The sequence below is a fragment of the Dromaius novaehollandiae genome, chromosome 23, assembly GCF_036370855.1.
Source record: "Dromaius novaehollandiae isolate bDroNov1 chromosome 23, bDroNov1.hap1, whole genome shotgun sequence".
Lineage (NCBI taxonomy): Eukaryota > Metazoa > Chordata > Aves > Casuariiformes > Dromaiidae > Dromaius > Dromaius novaehollandiae.
In genome coordinates this window covers 5,225,371-5,248,076 of record NC_088120.1, presented here as the reverse complement: position 1 = coordinate 5,248,076, position 22,706 = coordinate 5,225,371, and the positions used below count along the sequence as shown (strand labels likewise).

General features: G+C 58.4%; 1 protein-coding gene across 1 annotated transcript; it reads left to right on the top strand.

The window, feature by feature from the left end:
• The first annotated feature begins 2,794 nt into the window (after positions 1-2,794).
• On the top strand, positions 2,795-15,017 carry SERINC2 (serine incorporator 2). Its single transcript, XM_064524930.1, has 10 exons — positions 2,795-2,922; positions 8,929-9,090; positions 9,649-9,836; positions 10,312-10,391; positions 10,964-11,101; positions 11,279-11,448; positions 11,933-12,023; positions 12,148-12,289; positions 12,749-12,961; positions 14,090-15,017. Exons 1-10 carry the CDS (start codon positions 2,884-2,886, stop codon positions 14,226-14,228), a joined length of 1,362 nt encoding a protein of 453 aa, XP_064381000.1. The 5' UTR covers positions 2,795-2,883; the 3' UTR covers positions 14,229-15,017.
• The last annotated feature ends 7,689 nt before the right edge of the window (positions 15,018-22,706 follow it).

Genomic DNA, 22,706 nt, shown 5'->3' with positions numbered 1-22,706 from the left:
CAGCCAGCTCCACGAGGGGAAGCCACCAAGTGCCATCTCCTCCAGGAGTTTGCTTCGGTCACATTCCCTTTTTGCAGAGGGGCAATGGGATGCAGCAGTTGGACTGAATTACGATTGCAGTTTGGCTGTGCATAGGCGAACTGCTTTTGCCAGGTTCCCAGCGAGGACAGAGGGTGTCCCAGGCATCAAAACCCAGCAAATCACACACACACACACGGGTGCCCTCCAGGACAGTTGAAGCAGAGCCCGAAAACCCCAGTTCATCTGGCTCCCAGTGGGACTGGAGCTTGCTGTAGTGCCTAGGGCAGCATCAGCCATGAAGCTTTGGGACCGGCTTTCACGTGAGAGCTGCTCTGGATTTACTCCAGTGCATGGCAGGCAGTTCCCTTCCAGGGCTGGGGCATGATCACAGCAGTACAGAAATCTTCTCTGCTTCCTCAGTTCCTGCATTTCTCATTTCTCCCAGTTCTTCTCACTTAGGCAATGTTTCTCTCAGACTGAAGGTGGATGACAGGGAGGAAGAAGAGGAAGATGGGGAGGCACTGAGGGTGAGGTAGTGGAGGGCCTCTTACAGGGGATCAGTCTTCAGCGTAGAGGTTGAAACCTCATCTGCATCTGCAGCAGGGACAGCAGCAGCAGTGAAAATGTGTTGGACTTGGTAGGGTCCAGTCCAGCCAACTGGTCCGTACAACCACTGAATGATGAGCAGACAGTAACGCTTTCAGCTTGCATCAGTCTAAACTGAAGACAGGCTGCGACCCAGAGCCGAGCACGGCTGCACACCCAGCTCCGGTCCCCAGGGCCGTCGCTGCCCTCATTCCTCATGGGACGGAGCAGCTGGCACACTGCATTTCTGGATCTCAAGGGCCTTCACCGACTCTGTATCCAAGCCAGCATTTCCGATGGGAGTCAATTTGCAGTCAATGAATTTAAAAGATCCCTTGTGCAGCCGAGACCCGGAGCCACCTTCAGAGGAAGAGCTCTGTTTTCAGCCATGTCAGAGAGCGGGGTGACAGTGTGAAGTTAGGTGTAACCCTTGGCCAGACCACTTGCTGTGGGCTGCTTTTGAAGGAGGCGAGTGATCAGTCCCGGCAACGGAGTCAGGATGCCTGGGCAGTATCCCCGGCCCCGAAGCACATCTCTGTGCTCATCATCCCATTCCCGCAAGTAGAGAGGGAGTCTACAGAAACCCAGCTGCAAAGGAATCCACAGTCTGCAAATGGTTGTGTAACGAGGGCCATGCAATTAGGGGTTGCATCGCTAATTATTCACACTCTGATCCTCTGGCAGGCCCTCCCAAAGCTGGTGTGGTTGAGCTGGGAGAGGACAAGCATGCTAAATTCTTGGCAGCCCATTGCAGCCTCCACCCTCAGCCTGATTGCAGGTGCCGTCACCATCACCCCACAGCACATCAGGAGCAAAACCGGCCATGAGATGCTAAAAAAACAGAGCGAGGGCAACCAGGATCAGCTCCCAGTTGTAAAACACCCCGAGGGCTTTGCATACGAACTGAGGCGTCTTTATTCCCCCCCGCAGAGGCAGTCCCTGTTGCTCAGGACGTATTCCCCACCGAAACACAGTCTTCTAATCCTCCCTCCCAGGGTGGATGCCTTTCTCTGGAGTTTGTTCTGCTTAGCCTGGTTGCAAGGCAGATCCGGACACATCACCAGCAGGTCCTGCCTCGCCTTTGGTCCACGACCTCCAGTGAATGCCTCAGACTGCCTTTGCTGTCCATTCAGCCCTATTTTCATGGCTCTGTGGCTGCTTTGTCTCCTCGCTTTAATTTACAGCCCCGAGGGCTGGCCAGCTCCTTGGTACCTCGCCCGCTCCAGCTCTCACGGCTCCGTGTGGCACTGGCGTCGCGGCGTTTGCCAGAAGTGGCCTCACTCTTATTTCTCCTACTCCCACTTTTGTGTCAAAACGGGTGGCCGTGCCCGTAGTGCCGGTGTGACCCACCGCTGCACACTGCCGCGTGGTGTAAGGCACCAGGACCGTTGGGTGCAAGCAGCAGTTACCCAAGCGGACACCGCTCTGGGGGAAAAGGTTTCCCAACAGCGGAAGGACTCTGAGACGTTGCTCCAGATGGCAATATTTGCTCACCGAAGGGAAAAATTCAGGGCCTGCAGGTTTCTGGAGCTGGACTCGATGTGCCCCTGCACGGGATGCAGTCCCCTGCCCCTCACTCCGCCTTCCCGTTCCGCATCGAACTCTTGGGCTGTGCAAGAAACTGGCTTTAGACCCCGGCTGTTCCCCAGCCGCAGCGCAGCTCCAACGGGGAGCGAGGGAAATGCTGCAGAAACGCTGAACCGGGCAGCCGGGAAGGGGACGGCGGGGAGCTGCCCTGGCCCGGCAGCTCGGCACGACCCACGCTTCTCCGGCGACAGCTCCCACCACGCGCGGGGAGCTGCGCAGCCACCTTCCCTCCTGCCGCAGCGGGGCCACGGGGTGGCTGCAGGTCCCACGTCCGGGCCTCGGAGACGGGGATGATGGCACGGAGACGGGGATGCTGGCGATTGCTGCTCGCGCCGCGTGAAGCTCCCGGCATTTCAGATGCGCTCGGACGGGAACCGTCACATCGCCGGTGCCGGATGCGACGGCGGCGAAGAGCCGGGGCCGAGGGTCCCGGGAAAACGCGGGGGTTGCTGCAAGGGGCGCAGGCAGAGGAGCGCGCTGTTCCCAGCAGCGAAGCTCCCGCACCCATCGGCGCCGTCGCAGCGGCCGCTGGCAGCCGGTTCGCCCGGGAGCCGCAAGCGGCGGCCGGTTGCCGCGGGGGGGGCGCGGGGCGGCGGCGGCCCCGGGCCGGGGCGGAGCGGAGCGGCGGGGCGGGGCGGCAGCGCGGCTGGCGGCGCAGGGGGCCGGGCCGGGCCGGGCCGCAGCCGCACCATGGGGGCCTGTCTCGGCGTCTGCTCGCTGCTCAGCTGCGTGAGTGCCTGCGGGGCTCCGGGGCTCCGGGCAGCGGGGGAGGCTCCGCGGAGCCTGGCCTGGCTTGCGGGGGGGGGGACGGCCCCCTGCACCCCGGGGAACGGGGGGAGTCCGGGGGGGGGTCGTGCCTGCGGAGGAGCAGGGCACCCCGAGGGGGTGTTGCGCCCCATTGCACCCAGGGCAACTGGGGGGGGGTGTCGTGCCTGGCGGGGACGCGGGGGGGGGTCTCAGGGCACCCCGAGGGGGTGTCGCACCCCCTTGAACCCAGGGCAGCTGGAGGGGGGGGGTCGTGCCTGGCGGGGACGCGGGGGGGGGGGGGTCTCAGGGCACCCCGAGGGGGTGTCGCACGCCCTTGCACCCAGGGCAGCTGGAGGGGGGGTGTCGTGCCTGGCGGGGACGCGGGGGGGGTCTCAGGGCACCCCGAGGGGGTGTTGCGCCCTATTGCACCCAGGGCAACTGGAGGGGAGGGGGGGTGTCGTGCCTGGCGGGGACGCGGGGGGGGTCTCAGGGCACCCCGAGGGGGTGTCGCACCCCCTTGCACCCAGGGGGTCTGGGTGGGGGAGTCGTGCCCTGCTGCAGCCTGCGGGTCCGGAGGGGTTGAGCCCCCGATGATCGGGGGAGGCCGGGGAGTGCACCGGGGGGGGGGGGTGTGAGACCCCCGGGCTCCCCATCCGCGGAGGCGTCGGGGGGCTGCGAGGCGCCGTCCCGGCGAGGCGGGGACCTGCCCCGGCGCCCGGCCCGGGTGCCGCTGCGGAGGCTCCGGGCGTCGGCGTGAGGCCGCGACGGGTCTGCGAAACCTCCCGGGAGCCGCGGGCGCGGCTGGAAGCGGGGCCGGTTCTGCAACCTGCTCCGGTGCTTCGAGGAGCTTTTGAAACCTAGAGCTCGAGGACGGGCCCTAGGTCGGAAGCGCCGATCCGATACTTTTCCGTATCGGAAAACCCAGGAGTTAATCAGGAGCTGGGGTGTGGAGGATTCTGCCCTAATTCTGGATTTTTTTACCCCCAAAACCATTCTGGCTAAGGCTTTGGGAATGGAGAAGAGGCAGCACTTGGGTTAGTTATCCTATTCCCGCCCGTGGAGCTGGTAGACTAAAGGGGGTTTCTGAGCTCAATTCTGAACTGAAAAACCACAACGGAAAAAAACTCGCTTTTTTTTTTTTTTTTTAAACGAGGAAACCTGATCCAACTCCTTCACCTCAGCTCGAAACGTTTGACTCAAAACAGTGCTTCGGTTTGCAAGACGTCCCCTCAAATGGCTGCAAGCGCTCCTGCGTTAAAACTTTCCAAGCTGTTCCCGAGCGCAACTTTGCAACGCTCGGGAAAATTTCCCTGCCTTTGCCTTAAGCAACCTGCCCAGCTCGGCCTGACGCTGCCGCCTCCCAGGCGACGCGTTGACCATTTTCTTAAAGAAAATTCATCCGGGTCCGAGTGGGTTCCCTGGAGCTGGGGTGGTTTACGTGAGCTGGGGATGGGCAGCGACGTTTGCCCGGGTCAAGGGCTGGCGCTTGCTCTGCACGGGCAGAGCCTCCCCGGGCGCAGCGAGGGGCCGGGAACCAGGCAGCGGTGACGCCAGAGCTGCGCTCGATGAGGAAGCCGATAGCGCAACCGGGCGGATTAATCTTTAATCTGGGGTGGCTGGAAACGGATGCTTTCTGGTGAAGCTGCTGGTTTCGTGAAGCGGCCGCTGCCCTTGCGTTTCCTTTTGCCGTTCAGGCCATTGCCGTTTATGCATTAACCAAGTTGACCCTTGCAGCCGTCTTCAAAAGTCCACCTAGGATGCGTAATGAAGTATTTCCAACGCTTAACATGGGAGGCTTTCCTTGCATTTAACTTCTTTTTTAAAGAGAAACAACGGGGTTGGGAATAAAGAGCCGCCGGGGCAGCGCGGTGGTCTGCAGGGACGGCTGGCACGCGGGACCAGGTCCCCTGTGCTCAGAGGGAAGGTGTCTGAGAAGGCTGATTTCGATAAATGGTCCCTGATGACAAAAATCTCTCTTGGTGTCCCCTGGAGAAACCCCTTTCACTGCACCGCTGCCTGCACCTACTTAGCAGGGGAGAGATTTATATGCAATATATGTGTATCCTGCAGCTCCTCACAGATGCCGTTATACGGAGTATAAGGTGCTACGCAAAAAAAAGATGTTTTCCAGGTATAACTCTATCTCCCAGTCATACCCAGGGCTCGGCCGCTTGCAGCGTGCCTGCACGGTGGGGTTTGTGGCTTGGGCTTCAGAGCGCGCTGGATGCACCGAATCCCTCGGGAATTGCCCTCCGCCTTGCTACGGCTCCCCTCGTCCTTCTACAGCCGCGAGCCTTGCGATTAGCTGCGCAATTTCTTTTATAAAGCCAAAAGCTTCAAGTGCCGGGGACAGGTTTCCGCACAAGCCTTGGTTTCCATTTGCAGAGCTCGTGGTTCCTTTGTGACCGCAGGGCCGAGAAGAACTTGCAGGTGTGAAGCGACTGCGCCTGGGGGGCTAAAAACCCTCATCAGCAGCCTCTCTATTGACAAAAACCTCATGATTTTTTTTCAGGCATTTGGGGTGCTGGTGCTTTTCGTTTAAATTGGCACTGAAGCGAGAGGCATTGGCGTTGGTGCATTGATGCACTTGAAGTTAAGTTTGTGCTGAGATGCTTTGCTAGCTCAGGACTGAACCGGTAGCAATTCTGCATTTTTTAAAAAAGGAACTTTTCATCTACTGTTCCCTATTTTTTATTTGAAAGTGAAATACAATAACGCTGTCATGCTTTATATGCATTCTTGCATACATGGTGAATTTAATGATCACAGTAAGAAGCGATCTTAAATTGAAGGCCACTTTTTCATGCCTTCAGGTTGCAGAAACCAGGTATATTGGAAAAATAAAGGCATCTTCCCTGGAGCAGTTGCTTGAGAGAGGGAAGACGTGACACGACCATCCCTGCAGGAAGGGGTCATGCTGGTGGGCTCCTCCGTGCTGCAGCGCAGCCTCTCTGGATAAAGAGGAATAAATCAGGAAAGATTTGATTTTCTCAAAGAATTACATGCTTAGGTTAAAAAAAAGAGAAAAAAAAAGTTTTAAAGTCACCTCTAGTGAGTCGGGGGCACAGACTAGTCGCTTGCAATCATCCGCGCGCTTGTGTCAGATGAAGTAACTGGGAGTTTAATGTCTTTTTTTACACAGCAATTCCAAATTTAAGATCTGTTTTTCTTTTCTGCTGTGTTCTTTTTTTGCATGGGAAATTCACCTTCTTACAATACTTTTTTCCACTGCTTGGGGGGCAGGGGAATGTGATTGCATTATAGCAAAGGGCTGAAAGAAGAAGTGTTCAAGCTCAGGGTATCTTTCAGGCATGGGAATAAATCATTTTTCCCACTTTTGGGAAATGTATGAATTTGGGGAAAATGGTAATAACTTCCGTTCGTCAAGAAACTCCCCATTTACTAATTTAGGAATACGAAATCTATATCTTGGTATTTAGAAATAGCTAATGTTTAGAGATGTTTAGTTAATATTGATTGCTAGGTATAGTTAGGAAGTAATTGTAGCCCTTTTTGGATAATAATAAATATACAACACAAACACCCCCTAATATTGGGAAAGAGCTGAACCGTTCTAGTGTTTTTAAGTGTGTGTATGAATATAACCTGTGCAGGAGAGGAAGAGCAATTCAAAGGCAAGAAACGAAGTGTCGAAAGCAAAATACATCCATAAACCTCACCTGTAAATCGAGGGAAAGTTGTCTGATGAGGACCAGGACGGGTCACAGCACAGTAGTAATTTCCTAGTAAGAATCTGGTTCTCATATAGGGGTTAAACATGTCCGATGCTGTAAATTTTGAAGTAATTTTCTTTGAAATGCTTTTTAGTTAGAGGAGCTACTTTGAAAGTGAAGCCAAAATATTTCAAACAGACTCCGAGTACGTGACTTCTGCTGGTTTATAAGCAACTCTCCTAACTGGAAGTTTTCCCATACCTGCCCTTGGATTTCCATTTTTTTTCCCTGGGCCTGCACATGGCATGAGGAGGATTGCGGACTTGCGATCACTTCTGTAAGTCATCAAAACCCGAAATGAAACAGAACTCGAGTTTTCCTATTTTCAAGGACTTTGGATGTGTTTTGCTGTTGCTTTGCTTGGGCGTTAACGTGCCCGTCCCGAGGTCTCCGCTTTGCAGGTGAGCGTTCCCACTCGCGCTGCCGCGAGCGCGCCAGATTTGGAAATTTAGTGTTTTTGGCATTTTTAGATTTTACAGAGCGCCTCAGCCCTTCCATATATTTATACTCATGCAAATCCTAGAGATGCTTTATTCTCCCGTTTTCTTCTCCGACATTTAACACGGGACCTCTTGCTTGCGTTACGTACGTCTTCCTTTGCAAGTGGAGTAGTGATGGAGTAGTGACCCAGAAATGCCCGTCCTTACACCTTTCCAACCCAAAAAGTCCTTACGCTCTCTTCTCCGAAGATGCAGGATTTGTGTTCCAACTTTATGGCGTTTCTAGGATTTGGGGTTTTCGAGCTGGCCGCCGAGGCTGGTTGCACAACAAAGTGTTCGACGAGCCAGGAAATCCCGGGGTTGCGACGCGGGTGATTAAGAGGTGAAAAATCTTCCCCCTCCTTGCGCAGTCCCGCACGGATTGGAAACAGGGTGACGAGTGCTGGTTACTCAGCTCTTGTGATTAAACTGTCGTTATGCAAAGCTTCCTCGTTCCTTCGGCCTCAAACGCAGAGGGATTGGCACTTGGGACGCTCCGAAACCTCGACGTGATTTCAGGCAGCGTGGAGGGGCTGAGCGGCAGACGCGGGCTGGGCTGGCTTGCGCCCGTGGGCTTGTTTTGTTTAGTGCGAAACTGAACTGCTGTGCTTAATATACATATATTTTTAAATTATTATTAAAGGCAGCAGTTATGAAAACTCAAATTGGGGTGGGTAAAAGCGGAAAAAGTGGTCAAGGAAAAAAAAATATTTAATATGTAGGTGTAGGTTTTAAAATATGTTGGTGTTAAGTAGACGTGTGCACACCCGTATTGGTGAGGACAGTGCTTACAGGAGTAGCAAAACTAAGCTCAGCTCAGCCTGTCTGCAGGGATGCAAACAGCACCTCTGTAACGCTCCGGCAGCGAGAGCTTGCGGTAGCTGGGATGGCTTGAGAATAAGGTTTAATAAAAGGTACGTTTTCTCCTGGCAAGCCTTATTTTGCACGATTCTTGTGCCTGCATCCGGGAGAAATAACCTCAGCCCACGTGGTGCTGGGCAGTGAGGTTGGGTTTCTTCAAACCGGGAGGAAAAGGCGGCTTTCGCTGCTCCCCCCCCGGCCGCTGCGGTCGCAGGGACCCGCGGGAGCTGCCTGCGGAGGGGCCCCGCTTCCGGAGAAGGAGCAGGAAACCTGAGCCCGTCGCCCCTCCGAGCATCCCCGGCCCCCACGCCGTGTCCGGGGCCGGCGCGGGGTCGAAACGAGCCTCGAGCCAGCACGGTGCTTGGGGCCGCTGGTTCAGCGAGCCGGGACCTGCCAGCGATGCTGTGCCTCAGTTTCCCCATCTGTAAAATGGGGTTAGTGATACGGCCTTTGGGGAGGGGGAGGGATGGCAGAACAAGGTGCAGCTCCCCTTTACTCTGACGTTTGTGTTTCCCCCGTCCTGTATGAGGTTGAAAAAGCCTTAAATGGTTTTTGCAAACTAACCTTTTGTAAGGAAAAAAGGTTCGTGCCGCCCAGTGCTTTATTCTGATCGCAGACCTTTTCTGTGCAAAATTGCTTTGAAGCAAGAAAGGCTGCTGAGGGCGTCCAGGACCGTCTGTATCTTTTTCCAAGCTGGGCGGTTCGTCCCATGGACCCGTTTGCACAGCTCTGGGTTTGCAGCGCACAGATTTTGGGGAGTTTGAGGCCGTTTGCAGGGCTTTCTGGGCCCCACCGGCGAGAAGTGTGCCCCGGGTGTTGCAGATCTGCCAAGGATCAGACCCGGGCGCTGGCGTCCTCTGTGTCACGGGGGCCGATTTTGGTATCTCTAACGAGGAGGACGGCTCTCGTTGCAGGCGTCCTGCCTCTGCGGCTCGGCACCATGCCTGCTCTGCGCCTGCTGCCCCTCGGCCAGGAACTCCACCGTCTCCCGCCTCCTCTTCACCTTCTTCCTCTTCCTCGGCACCCTCGTGTCCATCATTATGATAATACCCGGTGTGGAAAAGGAGCTGTACAAGGTAAAAGATGCCTGTGTGTTCGCGGAGGCCCTGCAGGGAAGGGGAACGGGTGGAGGTCACTAGATTTTGTCACCGTGGGGAAGAGGTTTAGCTCATAACTGGCTCCTGAATCAGGATTTTGCTGGGCCTGACATTGCTCCCGTTCCTCTTTTCCAAGGATCTTGCTGGGAGAGGATGTTATTAACCCTCTTTTCCCAGGGAGGTGACAACTACAGCAGGATAAATTCGTGCATTATCTACTTTTCCCAGCTCTCTATCGGACAAGTTTCCAGCATCCCATTTTGGGGATTAAAGGGGCCAAATGACTTGCAAGCTGCGAGGACTCACAGCCTCCCTGGACGAGCTGCGATCGGCCAGCTGAGCTCACACTGCGGCCCTGCCATGTGTTGGGGATGGGCGGGCTTCGTCCCAGCTCTCCGCTGAGCTGCGGGCGACCCTTAGCCACGGCATCTCACCACCGGCTCCCTAACACGCTCCACGGACCACGTCCGAGCAGGTGGGAGCTGGTGGTCCTTGGGGGATGCTCAGCTAATGCTCTTCCCCCTCCGGCGCTCGCAGCTCCCCGGCTTCTGTGAGGGCAGCGGTTCGCTCCTGGGAGTCCAAAGCCATGTCAACTGCGACAGCTTCTTGGGGCACAAGGCCGTGTACCGCATGGGCTTCGCCCTGGCCGCCTTCTTCTTCCTCTTCGCCGTGCTCATGCTGTTCGTGAGGAGCAGCAAGGACCCGCGCGCGGCCGTGCAGAACGGGTGAGCTCACTGGGCAAAGCTGGGGCGGCTGCAGGGCAGCACCCTCCCGCCGCTCGTTTTGGGCACTTTAAAGGGGAAATTGCTCACCTGCGACTCTTGCACAAAAAGCTGAGCAGTCCCCTGATGCGTTTGCTCGGAGCTCGGTGCAAGAAAGAGGCAGCTCTCCCTTGCCATGTTGTTAACAGCCGGTTCGGGTTTGTTCCATGTGCGGATGTTCTCGTCTGCAAGCCAATTCCTGAGCAGTCCAGCTGTGGAAATGGGTTTGAGGACTTAAGAGTGACTCGTTCCCTGGCTGGGGAGAAGCCTGGTTTATTTTAACTGCACCCCGTTAAGACAAGCCGGCTTATTCCCTGTGCTCTTGATGGGACGTGCCAGGCAGCTGGCTGGGGGGCTGGTGGTGGTCCGGCGGGGCCGGTGCGGTGCGGGAGAGCGCTGCATCCCTGTGCCTCTTCTCACCTCCCGCTCTCGCCCGCAGGTTCTGGTTCTTCAAGTTCCTGGCCCTGATCGGGATCACGGTGGGGGCCTTCTACATCCCTGACGGGTCCTTCACGTCGGGTGAGGACGCGTGCCCACCCGTGTGTGCCGGGGGTGCCTGCCTTGCTGGCGTGGGACGTTGTCCCCTCCTCTGAATCTGCTTCGCTGGGGTCCGCAGTGAGCCAGGACAGGCCCTGCATCTGGGCTGGGGGGTCCAGAGTGGATCAGCATCGCTGCTGCTGTCCCTCCCTTCGGGCTGGATGGGGGCTGCTGTCCCCCCTGGATGGGGGCTGTGATGGGTGATCGCCTTATAGCTGCTCTGCACATATGCTGCACAAACCTTATATATATATTTTTAAAAGACCAGTAGCAACGAATGCCCTTGCCCTTTAGATCAGCCTCATTTCAGAGCATGTTGTTTGGGCACAGGTTTAAACCCCAGGGAGACCGGGCTGGGTGAGCCGGTGTGGGCGTCTCTGCTGCCGTGGGGGCACCTTGCGTGTGGATGGGTGCTGTGCCCCCGGGGCTGAGCCAGCGCAGGGCCGTCGGTCCTAGGAAGAGATCTCTCTCGCTGGCCGCGTTCCTGGCATTGTCAAATCCCCGTTTTCCCCTCTGTTAACTGGTTTCTCTCTCCCCATCCTCCCTCCTGCAAGTCTGGTTCTACTTCGGTGTGGTTGGCTCCTTCCTCTTCATCCTCATCCAGCTCATCCTCCTCATCGACTTCGCCCACTCCTGGAGCCAGGTGTGGCTCCGCAACGCGGACGAGAGCAACGCCAAGGGCTGGTACGCAGGTCTGTATGGCCGGGGAGAGGGTTAGGGGGAGCAGGCCTTTCCTGCTGGGGGGACTGCAAGAAGCCCGTCCTACAGCAGGGACTAGGGCTAAGACTAGGACTAGCACTAGGGCTTTGCAGGGAGATCCAGGGCTGAGGGGTGGTCTGTCCTCTACCTTTTCTCCCCTGCCTCCCCAGCTCTTTGCGTCGTCACCTTCATCTTCTATGCCACCTCCATCGCGGCCGTGGTGTTGCTCTACGTCTACTACACCAAGGCTGACGGCTGCACGGAGAACAAAACTCTGATCAGCCTCAACCTCATCTTCTGCGTCATTGTCTCCGTTGTGTCCATCCTGCCCAAGATCCAGGTGAGGACGGGGGGGACCCTGGGCAGCCGGTGTCCCTGCCACCCGCTCCATGCCGTGGGCAGCGAGGGCCCAGTGCACAGCACTTCGGCACCGTGACGTCTGGGGCAGAGATCGGCTTCCCTAATCCCCGTGTCTCGGGAAGCGGCCACCACCTCCTTGCTCAGGCTGCTTGTCTGGGGGACCTGCCCATGTGCAGCCTGGGGGTGCTGGGGGTGCCCCTGCCCCACTGCGCAGGCAGAGGTGGGGTGACAAGTCCCTGCTGTGACAGATGAGCTAAAAACCTGTCTGGCCGAGAAGCAACTCAGACCTCCTCGTGGTGGAATCAAAGGCACCGGAGATGGTGGTGTGACCCGAGTGCTGCCGCTCGTGACGTGTGTTGCAGCAGCCCTGTACGCGCGTGGGAGGAAACGCGGTGGCTTTTCCTTCCCCGTGGCTGCGCACCGGGCAGGACCGAGCCCTGACCACCCCCTTGCTGTGTTTGCAGGATGCTCAGCCCCACTCGGGCCTGCTGCAGGCCTCCCTCATCACCCTGTACACCATGTTCATCACCTGGTCAGCTCTGGCCAACGTACCAAGTAAGCGAGAAGCGGCCTCGGGCTCGCTGCCTGTGTCTCGGGGACGGTAGTTCGCCTTCCCCAAATGTCTCTGCAGAGCAGTAGGGCTGGAAAAAGGCTTTGAGCAGGGTGTGTGTCTCCGCAGACCGAGCCTGTAACCCCACGCTGCTGGTGAGGAACAGCAACAGCAACAGCACTTCGGTGGCCGCGGGGCAGCTGACAACCTGGTGGGATGCCCCGAGCATCGTGGGGCTGGTAATCTTCATCCTCTGCACGCTCTTCATCAGGTGAGGACTTGCCCCTCGTCTGCCAGGACTGTACGGTCCCTCCGCCTGCCCCACAGCAGAGCCAGCCCTCCCTGAGAGGCACTTGGAGGCTTTTAGGGAAAGCCGAGGCTGATGGAGGTTGCAGCCTCCCCCAGCCTGCTTGGGGCTTTGGGGGCATCTCTCCCCGGAAGGCCGTCCCGCTCCCCAGGGGCTCGGGCAAGCTGGTCCGCAGGGTCGCGGTTGCAGCTCTCGGTGTATCAGGAGAGCTCCACGCAAGCAGTGTCCTCCAGACTCCCCTGCTCGCCCAGGGATGGGCCCCGAGGAGCATCCCGAGGCGGGCACGAAGCAGCCGGGCTGTGCAGAGGGGAATTGAGGGCTGAAGTTGGGCTCCAAGAGCGGCTTTCACCCAGAGGGAGCCCGGGGGGAGCAGGGAACTTGCCTGCACGCTGGTCCTGAACCCACCATCTCGTCTGCCCTTAGCATCCGCTCCTCGGATAATGCCCAGGTCAACAAGCTGATGCTGACGGAGGAGAGCACGGCCGACGCGGGTCATGGGGACGCCGCGTTGGAGAGCGGACCGCACCGCGCCTATGACAACGAGCAGGACGGCGTGTCCTACAACTACACCTTCTTCCACCTCTGCCTCGTCCTGGCTTCCCTCTACATCATGATGACGCTCACCAACTGGTACAGGTGGGCGCTGTGCCCGCGCCAGGCAGCACCCGCAGCTTGGGCTGGTGCAGAAGTGTCCCCCGGTGCTGCGGGGACCAGGGGACTCTCCCCCTCTCCTGGGTTCATCCTTGCTCCACCCTGGGGTGGGGATGGATCTGCCCTTCCTGTGCTCGCTGGGCCAGGCATGGCTGGTTGCTCAGATGGGTACGTGGGTGACCAAACTTCGCTCGCACCCTACCAAGCTTTAATTATTTTTAGGTAGTGTTGTTCTAAATGCTTAGAGACACCTGCAGATGCAGACAGAGCATTAAATACACCTCTTCACCTGGGAGAGTGGGAAGCACAGGGAGATATGGCTGCTACCTGTTTCATTTAATGCCCTTGCCCTGTTAAATTTATACTGTTGGCTCTAAGGTACGAGCAAGGTTACTTCCACGCAAAGAAGGTGGTTGCCTGCCTGGCCAGATGCTGCCCAGGTTTGGCTCTTTCCATCCCACCTCTCTGCTGCCTTGGCTGAGTCCATAGAGCTCATGACATGCCCGATGCCTTCCCGGAGCTGCCGAGCAGCCCCGCTCCCGGCAGAGCACCGCAGCAGCATGGCCCCGCTCACCGGGGACGCCTGGGCAGGGTCCGGGCTGGCAAGCGGTGTTGCCGAGGGAACGGATGCAGGGATGCGGGAGCGATGCTGGGTCCCCGCTGAGGTGTCCTCTGCCAAACCCAGGTGCCCCATCCCCGGTGGCTCATGGGGGGAGGTGGGGAAGCAACCCCCGGGGTGCTGTGGGCTGCAGAGTCGGGCAGCATCCTTGTGGGATCTGGCTGGGGAGCCGTGGAGGAGCTGCGTAGCTCCAGGCACGGAGACCTGCCAGCTCCTGCCCCTCCGGTCTCTCCTCTTGCTGTCCTGGCTGGGTCCAGCTCTTCCCAGAGCTGGAGCTGTTCTCTGGGGCAGGTGTCAGCATTTAGTTATGGGCCTGGCTTTAAGGCTCTGCACCCCTCGGAAAGGGCAGGGCAAGGGACTTAGGCTGGTGCCTTACCCAGGTATGTTAAGACTTTGCTTCCTTCTCTTTTATCCCGGCACGGGGCTGATTGGGGGCTGCCATCCCCGCTGGCGCAGCGCAGTGACCCGTGCCGCCCGCTCATTTGGTGTTTCAGGCCTGATGAGAGCTTCCAGACGATGACAAGCCCCTGGACTGCCGTCTGGGTGAAGATCTCCTCCAGCTGGGCTGGGCTCCTGCTCTACCTCTGGACCCTGGTGGCTCCCCTTGTACTGCCCGACCGAGACTTCAGCTGAGGTGGCCCTGGGGACCCGCTGTCGGGGTCTGAGCGGCCAAAGCCCCATGGCTGTGAGCTGCCCTGGGGTCCCCATGTCGTCCACGAGTCTGGGGACAGCCCCAGCTCTGCCTTAGCCTTGGACTCAATTTTTGCACCCGAGAATAGCCGCTCCGGGTCGTGCCTTCTTGCAGGTTTTCTGTTTTAATTTTAAAGGCATAAAATGCCAAGCAGGGAAAATCAAGTGAGAGAGGTGTAAAACACTCGAGGGTGTTTCTAAAGCTCTTCTAATCTCCGTGTTTGTCTAAGTGCCTTTGATGGTGCCTCCATCCCCTCTTCCTTTAGCGGGAGACAACTGAATTGCCTTCAGAGGGTTTGGTTGCTATTAGCTGCTCGTGTTGGTGCCTCGCGGGGACCGCGGTGCCTTCTGGAGCAGGTCTGGCAGCCGCAGTGTAACGTGGGTGGTGGGACCTGGCTGCGGGCTGGTGCCTGCTGGCCGCCGGCCACGGCGAGGAGATGGTTTGCCTGCCCAAACAGCCTCGAGGAGAGCAAATCTCCGGGGTATGTGGCCAGAGGCAAACGTCCCCCTGCGCCGGCCTCCCTCCCTGCCATCTGTGTCCCTGCGAGCCTTGGCGAGCAGCGCTGGGCTCCTCTGAGCCCTCTCCCTCCCCAGCGTTGTCCCCGTGGGTGGTGGACGGGCCCCTTCCTTGGCCATTGCTTGAGCGTGAGTTGGGTTTTCCCGCTGGCTGCTCTGTTTTGGGTCAAGCCCCAGTGAATTGCCTTGTCAATAAAGTCTTGTTTGGAAAATGAAGCTTCTGGCAGATTTTTTCTTCCGGGGTCTTTTTCTGCACTTTGGGGAAAGAGCACAGCTGGCTGCACAGCATGCACGGGAAGCGGGGTGAGGGAGAGCATCGCTTTGGGGCACAGCAGCTTTTCCGAGGATGGAGAATTGGAGCAACCCACTGGATAGACCTGGAGGCCACCAGCAGTGTGTGGCACCCGTTCATCACTGCTGAGGGCACGTTGCTTATGGGGCAGCGCCGTGCACAGTGAGATGTACTCGCAGGGTTGGCAGGGGCTGTGGACTAGCTGTGCCCCATGGTGTTACCATCCTGCCAGCCCCAAAGTGGAAATGTCCCCAAAGTGGGGGTGTGAAACCTGCTTGTTGGTCCCACGCCCATGCTCCCGTGTGTTTTGGGTTGCTCGCACTGTAGGAGCTCAGTGCCGGCTGTGCCCTGGTGGGGTGCACGCCATGCTGGGACGTGCATCGTGCAGGGATGCGCGCTGGGGTGGGGTGCGTGCCGTGGTGGGTAGCACACCATGGTGGGATGCACACCAGGCGGGGACACACACCATGCCGTGGCGGGTAGCACACCACGGGGGAGGCACACTGTGGTGGGGGGCACTCCGTGGCTCTTCGTGCTGCAGCCACCACGGCAGGGCAAGAGGTGCCCATCGCCTGCCCCAGCTGGGGCTCTTGGCTCCCACACGAGAGGGGATGAGTCCGCGCTGGTGGCCCCGCAGGGATGCCGGGGCGTTCGCACCAGTGTGACTGCCGGCTGCTCCTGGGAAAAGCGTCGCTGCAGCATCGCGAGGCGGCCGCAGCATTGAACTCTGCCGGGGCCGCGGCAGGCACCGTTGCGGGCGCGGCTGGGCCCGGCCCTTCGCGCTGCCCGCCCAGCGCTAACGCGGGGTTTCGCTGCCCGGGGGTGCGGGGGGGGCAGCAGCGGGGGCAGCGCCGGGGCTCAGGCCGGAGGCGCGCAGGGCCCGGACCGGCCCGCTGGCAGCCACGAGGTGGTGCTGGCAGCCCGCGCCTGAGCCCCCGGCACGGCCCGGCCCGGCCCGGCCCCGGCCTGGTGCTGCGCGGCCTCGGCTGCGGGGTGACCCGGGCTGCGGGTGCGACTGGGCTGGGGTGCGACTGGGCTGGGGTGCGACTGGGCTGGGGTGTGCGACTGTGCTGGGGTGCGACTGTGCTGGGGTGTGTGACTGTGCTGGGGGTGCGACTGTGCTGGGGTGCGACTGTGCTGGGGTGCGACTGTGCTGGGGTGTGTGACCTGTGCTGGGGTGTGTGACTGTGCTGGGGGTGCGACTGTGCTGGGGTGTGTGACTGTGCTGGGGTGTGCGACTGTGCTGGGGGTGCGACTGTGCTGGGGTGTGTGACCTGTGCTGGGGTGTGCGACTGTGCTGGGGTGTGTGACCTGTGCTGGGGGTGCGACTGTGCTGGGGTGACTGTGCTGGGGTGTGCGACTGTGCTGGGGTGACTGTGCTGGGGTGTGTGACCTGTGCTGGGGTGTGTGACCTGTGCTGGGGTGTGTGACTGTGCTGGGGTGACTGTGCTGGGGTGTGTGACTGTGCTGGGGTGTGTGACCTGTGCTGGGGGTGCGACTGTGCTGGGGGTGCGACTGTGCTGGGGTGTGTGACTGTGCTGGGGGTGCGACTGTGCTGGGGTGTGTGACTGTGCTGGGGTGTGTGACCTGTGCTGGGGTGTGTGACTGTGCTGGGGTATGTGACTGTGCTGGGGTGTGCGACTGTGCTGGGGTGCGACTGTGCTGGGGTGTGTGACCTGTGCTGGGGTGTGTGACCTGTGCTGGGGGTGCGACTGTGCTGGGGTGTGTGACCTGTGCTGGGGTGCGACTGTGCTGGGGTGTGTGACTGTGCTGGGGGTGCGACTGTGCTGGGGTGCGACTGTGCTGGGGTGCGACTGTGCTGGGGTGTGTGACCTGTGCTGGGGTGTGTGACTGTGCTGGGGGTGCGACTGTGCTGGGGTGTGTGACTGTGCTGGGGTGTGCGACTGTGCTGGGGGTGCGACTGTGCTGGGGTGTGTGACCTGTGCTGGGGTGTGCGACTGTGCTGGGGTGTGTGACCTGTGCTGGGGTGTGTGACCTGTGCTGGGGGTGCGACTGTGCTGGGGTGACTGTGCTGGGGTGTGCGACTGTGCTGGGGTGACTGTGCTGGGGTGTGTGACCTGTGCTGGGGTGTGTGACCTGTGCTGGGGTGACTGTGCTGGGGTGTGTGACTGTGCTGGGGTGTGTGACCTGTGCTGGGGGTGCGACTGTGCTGGGGGTGCGACTGTGCTGGGGTGTGTGACTGTGCTGGGGGTGCGACTGTGCTGGGGTGTGTGACTGTGCTGGGGTGTGTGACCTGTGCTGGGGTGTGTGACTGTGCTGGGGTATGTGACTGTGCTGGGGTGTGCGACTGTGCTGGGGTGCGACTGTGCTGGGGTGTGTGACCTGTGCTGGGGTGTGTGACCTGTGCTGGGGGTGCGACTGTGCTGGGGTGTGTGACCTGTGCTGGGGGTGCGACTGTGCTGGGTGTGCGACTGTACTGGGGTGGCTGTGCTGGAGTGTGTGGCCTGTGCTCAAGTGTGCAACTGTGCTGGAGTGTGTGACCTGTGCTGGGGGTGTGACCTGTGCAGCAGTGTGCAACTGTGCTGGGATGTGCAGCCTGTGCTGGGGGTGCGACCTGCCCAAGCCGGGCCGGGAGCCATGGGGAGGCCGGTCACTCTCTGCCTGCTGCAAAACCCCGGGCGGGCGAGTGTGTTCGGGGCTCGGTCCCTGGTCTGCGACGGGACTGAGGAGCGTGAACAGGGTCCGAAGGCAGTTTCCCACATGCAATGCAGTGCTGTGCGCTCTCATGCTTTGATTGCTCTCAAAAGTAATAACCAGCACCTCCGTCGGTCAGGCGGGCTCGGTGGCATCACGTGCTTTCCTCACTAATTGGGCTTAATCCACTTGCTTTGGTTTCGGCAGCGTTTGGCGGCTGGACCGGTGGCAGGAGGTGGGAAGAGCAAAGCGCGGAGGGAGGGCAGGCGGGTTTGCTGTTGAAGCGGCGGCTAATTTTCGTTTAAGTCCCTCTCGGGGGAGAAAAGCAGCCGTGGCAGCAATTAGCCCGGCCCCAGGAAGCACAAAGCAAACACGGCAGGGAAGATCTGGGCGCTTTGGAGCTCAGGAGGTCAGAAAAAGGCAGCAGCTCCCCCCTGCCCAGCCACCCCCTGAAATATGGGGAAAACCACGACATCTGCGCAGGGAGCAGCAGATGCAAAATGTGGCTGATCTGACCTGAGAGTGACTTGTATGTCCCCATACACACCCTAAGCAGGTGACACTTGTCAACACAACGCGGTCCCCAAGGCCTGCGGGGCCGTGCTCAAGGCTCCCCTATGATGCGTTTCCCAGGGTTTCCCCATGTTTTGGGGAGGGCATAAAAACTTTGCACCTGCTGCAACTGGCTGGTCGCTCCCTAAGATCTAATTGCAGGCAAAAAAGTGTCTTTTTTTGCAGGCAGCTTATCGTGAAACGCCAACCAGAGCGACTGAGAAGGAGATGCTCCAGAGGCGCTGGCTGCGTTATATGTGCTGTTGTTTCCCAAACACCCTCCCTGGCCGGGCAGCCCCTGCCAGGACATGCAAAGCAAAGGTGGATCGGCCCGGAGCGGCAAGGGGGAGCGATGACTGAAGGCAGACAAGGCTTGCAGCGGGCTAGCGCAGTGCAAAGTGGGGCAAACCACCCCCAGAGCGAGAGCCGGCCTCCAGCCGCGCTGCTGCAAGAGGCTGGTTTCTAGCAACGCTTGCAGAGGCAGCGAGTGGCACCTTTGCATGGCCAGCACCTCTGTCTTCTGGGTGCCCAAGGCCACCGAGGAGGCTCTGGGCTGTCCATGGCCTCCACCTCCCACATCCAAACACCCCGTGGGGGGAGAGGCCGCATCCTGCCCTGCTGCAGGCTCTCAGGTGAGCTGTGCGCTGTGCAAGCATTTTGCGAAGAGGGAAACTGAGGCAGAAGGGAAGGAAACCGTATTGCTGGCAGGATCCTTCCCACGCAGCCGCACATCTCGCCAAGGAACGGGCAGGGGAAAGGTCTCCGGCATTTTGCATGCACAAATTTTAGTGAGTGCTGGGGTGGACGGTTGCTGTTTCAGGGTTGACAGGAGCAAGGAGGGATGTGGCAAGCGGTGCCCGGCAGATGGGTGCCCGGTGGGACTGGCCCTTCGGAGGGAGTTGGCTTTCATCCCATTCCGTGGCACCCTTGCGCCCAGGCAGGGCTCAGCTCCAGCCCAGGACAGGGCTGTCCAGCGGGTGATGGGGACCACGACAGAGCGCTGCTCGGCCACAGGCAAGTCCTGAGCCAGGAGCTGGGAGCTGATGGGGAAATCAGGACCTGTATTTAGCTGCTGCTGTTTCCCTGGTGTCCAGGTCCTGGGCCAGGCTGGGCAGGCAGCTGGAGGTGACGCGGGTGCAGGGTGCTCTGGTGCCCTCAATGCTCTGGCAGAGACACCAGCAAGTCTCTGGCTGGCACTGAAATGCCTTATTCCTGCAATTTCATTGCTTTCCTTCTTTTTCCTTTTTTTCCCCCTTCTCTACAGCTGTACCCAAACGGCTCTGCTGTGAAGCTGCTGAAATAACCCAACGGAGAGTCTGATGCAGTTGTTCCTTTGACTTTACGTTGTACTGCATTAGCCAGACACATGCTTGGGAAACTGTGGCTTGTACACTGCGCTGATACAAGATTTATTTTTGTTTCATGCCTCCCGTCCAATTTTTACTTAAAAATGAATAATCTTCACTTGCTGTTTTCTTTACGAGACGGTTTCAAAGTGCTGAGCAAAGAGACATCCATTTAATCAGTATTGCACCCATGGAAAGACTAAGGAAACTGTGGCAGGGCGAATAGGAGCAACTCTCCCGTGGGCACGAGACCCTGGCAGTGTTGCACGCTGTGCTGCTGTGCTGCATCACCTTCTGCCTCCCTTGCCTTTGGGTTTCAGTGGAGAAATCCCCCGTGACTAGGTTGTTGCCTACATATGCCCACGACTGTCCCAGCTGACTGTATTTATCTATCCTCTGCTCATCCGGCTGCTGAGAGCCCCAGGGGTGAGCTCAAGGCATGGGGAAGCCTGGCTGCTATTGGAAGCCCTAGGTGGGTATTTTAATCAATGCAATTTCAAAGAAACGAATTGACAGCAAAAATAAGCCAGATCGAAACACAACATGAGTGAAAGCCCCCAGTCAGGATAAATCAGCGTGGTCCCTTGTCACGACTGTCAGACGCAACGGTTTTCTACTCGCAGGCTGGCTTGAGCTTCACAGGGAATGGGGACCCTGCCTCTGCTGATCGATAGCGTCTTCTCCATCTCTGGTACAAGAACTTTCCTCCTTCAAAGCGGGTTGGGATCAGCGTCTATGCAGGGCCACGGAGAGCCCGGCCATCCTGCAGGGAGTGAGACACATGCTTAGAGATGCTGAGTTAAATCCGAGCCCTTATGCTCCCCTCCCATTGCTTTTGGTGGGAACTGAGAGCTGACGATGTTCTGCGTTTGCTTGTCACTAAATAAGACATGGTTTGGAGTCCTTCGCCAAAAGGCTGTCATCCACAGCCAGGGAGACTGGGAAGAAAGCCTGTGCCAGCTGGGAATCACTGCAGAGCTTTCTTGGATCTGTGGAAGAGGCAGCAAGGAATATCTTGTGGTCTAGACTCCGGTTTCCCCGGGGCTCTGACCCTCCAGCTCAATAAATTGACAACCCAAGAGAAACACCCTTCGGGAGAGCCCGCGCTGCGCCTGGCATTCCCCAGCGCCGGCTTCGCTTCGAGCATGTGACGGAAAAGAGACACAAAAGGAAGTTTCCGTACATGCGGGATGGGCAACAGCTGTATAGAGCCAGTTATGTTTTTGAAACCTCCTTTTTATGGAGATTTCTGTTTCCAAAGGGAAACATCCCAATGGTGGGCACATGCCCTGCAGCATCAGCTCTGCTTTTGAGCGGATAGTTGGGTATTGAAGAAGAACATGCTCAGGGCTGGTTGCTCTTGCTCTCTGCTAGTGATGAAGAGAGCTCAGATTAGGCAGCACCTTCAGCCTCCAAATCCCCACGGCTCCAGCAGATGGTCCGTTAGCGGGCCGGGACTGCTTTCCCGGGAGCCTGGATGCTGTGGGGCAGCCGGTGTCACTCCTCACACCTTGTTTTGGTGGAGTGACCCTTTTTATTCTAGTTTTCTGGATGAACAATTCTTTAGGAAATTTCTTCTACCACCTTTTGCTCAGCGGAAAATGCCCCCAGCTGGGCTCCCATCCCTGCCTGTCCCTCCCCATCGTGTGCCCAGCTGCAGCCTCAGTCCCAGCCGGCAGAGCAGGATGGGACCACGCACATGCCAGGAAATTCGGCTCTCGGATCAGCCTGGCTAGCTAGGAACATCTTGTGCAGGCGCTAGCTGCAGACGCAGCTTTAATTGCTCTTATTCAGTCTCTCGGGGGGGCATCTCAGAATTATGTATATGGGGGAAACAAGGATATGGAAATGTTATGCTCGCTGATGCTTAATAACTGGAATATGCCCCTCTCAGGGCTGGAGAGCCTGTGGTGAATGAAAGGCTGCTCGGTCTCAGGCTCAGTGGGAGCACAGGCAAAGTCTCTCAACAGTTTGCTTTACAAAAGACAAGATAATTGTGATCACTGTGTTGCCAAATTAAACTGAATTCAAAACCCAGAAACAGCCGGTTTTTGTCTGAGACTGGCGCATTTCACTGCTGTCTCTGCCTGTTAGGAATCTGGTGAGGGTTTGGAGGCTAAATCCCACGGAGGATGTTCCCCTGCCAGAGCCATTTGGGTCATAAAGGGGTTCAGGACCTCACAAGATTAATTCCCAGCGCCTTTTTGGAGCACTGGATCCCGCGCTCCCTCTTTTAAGTGGTGCTGCCCTGTGCCGATGGAGAGGGCAAGTCGTGTCGGATGGGGAGCAGGCACCCCGTCCCCGCTGCGCAGCACGGCCCGGTTCATCCTGCCGGCTCTGCCCTCCCTGCCCTGGGCTCCCCTGCTCCCCCCTCTGCTGGGGGGAAATAAAAGAAAGCTTGGAAGGGTGCTAAGCCCCACGGCCCTCCGGGTACGGCCCTCCCACGTCGGAGGTCTGCCTGCGTGTCCGTTCACAGAGACATGTCAGGAACTTCCCTATGGCAGAAGACTCCTCCCAGAGGGAGGAAAATACCTGGCAATGATCATGTCAAGGGCTCCAGAGATGGGTGCTGGCATCTCATGGCTCGCAGGAGTTGCCTCAAGGTGCTGCTTCCCTGCAGACGATAAGGGGCAGGTGTCGGGTCAGTACCAGAGCTGAGAGATACTCGTAGCACTTCCTGGGCTCCCTAAGGATGTGCTGGTCTTGGGTATGCGGAGAGACGTGGTGCCTTGCTCCCATGCTGCACTTCCTTACATGTTTCCTTGGGCAGTGCCTAAGAGCCAACACAAGCCCAGATGTGTGGCACAGCTGGAGCTTAAACGCTGTTCTCCCCCTAGCAGCGATGTGGCCTTAAATTTTTGCTTCCTCGCAGAGGATGCACCGTGAAGGGAAGGTGGCATGTGGTACAAAGCTGCTTCCTTGCACAAACCACCCGCAGGACCGGCCCCAGCTAATGCACCAGTGGCTTGTGCCCCGGGCAAGGCGTGCGCTGATAGAGGCTCTGTAGCATCGTTTTATTCCGTTTAATGCATGGTCTCCCTTGTTTTTATTTTATTCATG